Here is a 3739-nt window from a genome sequence, read left to right as displayed (position 1 = left end):
AGTACACTTCATTATTACGCAAATAATTGGTATCGAAAATCCGGATACCCGGTTAATTAATGTCCGTTCATTTTGCTAACCTGATATTAGAATTTTTTTTATCAGAAACCGAAAATACCTATTAAATATCAATATTTTTATATCATTATTTCTTAAATCAATAACAATCGTAAAATTTTGGATTTTTATTTTTTCGATAATTTTTAACCGAGAAAATTATGTCTGCATTTTTATGACTTTTAAAATTATATTCGATGATAAATAAAACTGAAAATGAAGGTTAAAGAAAAATCGGAGAAATAAAAATCATAAATTAACGGTTAAATTTAATCGGAGAAATATAAATACAATTTTACATATTTAATCTTAGTTTTTAATATAAAGATCATAACCGTTACGGTCCCCGATTCGAATATCCGGATAGACCTCCCAGCCCTAATACATTACACATGAACATGCATACATACATATGTACATCGTCAGTCTGAGAAAAATTATGTTTTTAAATTCTTTGAACTTCTGCCAATTTGTGAGTAATCTCCCCACAGGCATAACCGCAGTATGTACAAATATGCATTCATATGTATACCATAAGTTATTATTATTATTATTATTACCGAGACCGAAATCTTCTTTCTGACGGGGAGTCACATCAATGTCTTTACAAATGGATACACAAAGTACACGTACTATGTATGATTGTATACATATGCATATGCATATAACTATATGACATTGTACCCATACATATCAGCTGCCCTTTTTATGTCACTGAATTGCAATAAATTATGTTGGAGCTCACAATCATATGTACATATATATATACTTATGTGAATGCGAGTAATAAAGGCTTCATTTGTTTGTGGAGCGCGCTTGCCACCATCGCTCTACCGCAAAGCTTTGACACATTGAGCGAGTTGTATTTTCTATTTGCAATATTCTCGATGGTCACGCCATTCCGTGCAGCACACGGCCGTTATCCATTTTAGTAGCGCACCTTCAGTTTGCCCTGATTTAGTTTCTATGTGCTCGGTGGGCGAACAACTTTCGGTTTAGAAACGCAAGCGAAAATCAAAATATTTTCATAAATTATTAAAATCACCTGGTGGTTTGTTGGTGTTCATGGTAGTGATGCAATTGCTCATATTTGTACATTAATCTTTGCATAAAATACATATTTCATTGTTTATCAAAGCTCTATTAAACAAAAAAAAAACAGGTAAAAGTAGTCGTCGTCCAAAATAGAAGTCAACTTTTTAATATCATAGTGAAGATCCGATTATAGCGGTTACACATTTTAAACAAAATATATGTATGTATATTGTGAAGCTCAGCTTCTTGGTATGAAATCCGCAACCCGACAGAGGAGTCATCTTACCTTGATGAACTTGAAGAAATGAAAAAGAGCATAAGCATAAAGGGACTAAAAACAGACTATACTTTGCATTCGATGTAAGACATATTATTTTTATTTTGCTATCGTCGTGGTCCAAAGTTAATCAACAACTTACGCTTACGGACACTATGAGTTACGGTCAAGGATCATATCATATATGTATGTACATATATGTATAGGTACTTCTACAAACACTAAGGTAACTTAAGTTGCTTAAGCTTAAGTTAAGCAATTGCTTATAAACTCCAGCAATGCATAAGTCCATACCCAAAAATTATCGTTGAGGCATAAATACATAAGTATGCACATTTATTTATTTTTAGGAAGTGACGCAGCATATTTTTTATAGATAAAACAAATGTATGTATTTACATATGTAGAAGCTTATCAAAAAATATTTTTACACAAAGTTGAAGGTCGGTCACTTGTGAATACCATAAGTATTTCGTATGCGAAGGGAATACAAATGAATCACTTAGCATGTGAAAAATAAAGAAACAAACGATAAAAAAGAGTTTTCAAGACTTGTCGGTGTCGGCGAAGTTACTTATCAGTTTAGTGTAAACTAAACGTTGAAAGTGAACATTTAAGAGTTTCAAACATTAAATATGCCTTCAAAAATAAAAATGTAACTTATAAAGTATAATAATTCAATAATTGACTCGAATTTCCTGTGAAAGGATAACAACAAATATATACATTTTTTTTCTTTTTAGAGTACAAGCAGCTGACATGTCGCTAGCTGCTATGCATTGTGCCCGCTGTGCGGACGGATTCGAGCCCAACGAGAAGATCGTCAACTCGAACGGTGAACTCTGGCACACCCAGTGTTTTGTGTAAGTTGTAAACTACAAAATAAAAATCTACACTTTTATTATTTAAACATCTCCTGTTTTTACAGTTGTGCGCAATGCTTCCGACCTTTTGAAGATGGCATCTTCTACGAATTCGAAGGACGTAAATACTGTGAGCGTGATTTCCATGTGCTTTTCGCACCGTGTTGCAATAAGTGTGGCGAGTTCGTAATTGGACGTGTTATCAAAGCAATGGGCGCTAGCTGGCATCCACAGTGTTTCCGCTGCCAAATGTGTGCCAAAGAGTTGGCCGATACCGGCTTTATACGCAATCAGAATCGTGCCTTATGCCATGAGTGCAATGCCAAAGTGAAGGCCGAGATTACGGGTCGTTATATGTGCCATAAGTGTCAGTAAGTTGAATGCAATTGCTGAAGATAGTAAAGGCTTTCTTTTGTGTTTGAAGTATTTTAAAAATTGACGAATTTCTACATAATTGCAGCGGCGTAATAGACGACGCGCCCTTGCGTTTTCGTGGCGAAGTCTATCACGGCTATCATTTTAACTGCACTGCCTGTGGTGTGGAGCTGGACTCGACAGCACGTGAAGTCAAGAGCCGACCGGGCTTAACGGCCAACGATATGGTAAGGACCTGAGGCTACACTATTACACACGCATATACATCTGCTAGTATTTCCATTTTTTGTTAATATCTTTAGAACGAATTATATTGCTTACGCTGCCACGACAAGATGGGTATACCGATTTGTGGTGCATGCCGACGTCCGATCGAAGAACGAGTTGTCACCGCTTTAGGCAAGCATTGGCATGTGGAGGTGAATTTTTAATTTTATTTTATTTTCACACTTTCGTATTTTTTAACAAAGCTATAACGTTCATATTTCGTTGTTTTCTTATTGTGCGTTTTTTTTTGTAGCATTTTGTGTGCGCCAAATGCGAAAAACCGTTCTTGGGCCATCGGCATTACGAAAAGCGCGGTTTGGCCTATTGTGAGACACATTACCACCAATTGTTCGGCAATTTATGCTTCGTTTGCAATCAAGTCATAGCAGGCGATGGTAATTTTATACAATTTTGGCTGACATGCACAATATACTAATATTTTTGATTTGGCTTAATTATAGTATTCACTGCACTCAATAAAGCTTGGTGTGTGCATCATTTCGCTTGCTCCGTTTGTGATATGAAAATGACGCAGAAATCAAAATTTTACGAATACGATGAGAAGCCCGTTTGCAAGAAATGCTACGAACGTTTTCCAAGCGAATTAAGGCAACGTTTGCGCAAGGCCCACGAAATGTCCATGAAGAAGAACTTTTAAGTGCTTGCCTTGTATTGTCTATATTGAGAATATATTTTGAAAATGCAGACTTCTAATCTGCAAAAATTACTGTGCGCGGAATGCGGCAGGGAAGTCATAAAGCCAAGCATATACGTTATTTTCAAATCGAAGATTATTCCTTTCACCATTACGAATAACCTAATTAAGTGCCTACAAATTTCATATTTATATTACGTAACAACATAC

The 3739-nt window shown here is 35.5% G+C and overlaps 2 protein-coding genes across 4 annotated transcripts in view; both read left to right on the top strand.

The window, feature by feature from the left end:
- The window catches only part of LOC118736801 (UNC93-like protein MFSD11), a 49465-nt gene that overhangs the window by 5538 nt on the left and 40188 nt on the right, over positions 1-3739 (top strand). The gene's annotated exons all lie outside the window — the stretch shown is intronic.
- LOC118736802 (LIM and senescent cell antigen-like-containing domain protein 1) lies at positions 1789-3733 on the top strand. Its single transcript, XM_036466841.1, has 7 exons — positions 1789-2024; positions 2113-2232; positions 2298-2603; positions 2693-2834; positions 2910-3026; positions 3128-3269; positions 3336-3733. The coding sequence occupies exons 1-7, from the start codon at positions 2005-2007 to the stop codon at positions 3530-3532; spliced, it is 1044 nt and encodes a 347-aa protein (XP_036322734.1). The 5' UTR covers positions 1789-2004; the 3' UTR covers positions 3533-3733.

Source organism: Rhagoletis pomonella, unplaced genomic scaffold, assembly GCF_013731165.1.
Source record: "Rhagoletis pomonella isolate Grant_MI unplaced genomic scaffold, Rhpom_1.0 Rhpom_scaffold_00004, whole genome shotgun sequence".
In the NCBI taxonomy this organism is placed as follows: Eukaryota; Metazoa; Arthropoda; class Insecta; order Diptera; family Tephritidae; genus Rhagoletis; species Rhagoletis pomonella.
The sequence above is the reverse complement of the archived record's forward strand: the minus strand, read 5'-3'. Positions and strand labels throughout refer to the sequence as shown.

Excerpts from the sequence above, each read along its gene's own strand:
- LOC118736802 (XM_036466841.1), top strand. The coding sequence starts at position 2,005 with ATGCCTTCAAAAATAAAAAT. Across the intron at positions 2,233-2,297 it reads TGGCACACCCAGTGTTTTGT|TTGTGCGCAATGCTTCCGAC; the intron begins GTAAGTTGTAAA and ends CTGTTTTTACAG. Across the intron at positions 2,604-2,692 it reads TATATGTGCCATAAGTGTCA|CGGCGTAATAGACGACGCGC; the intron begins GTAAGTTGAATG and ends ACATAATTGCAG.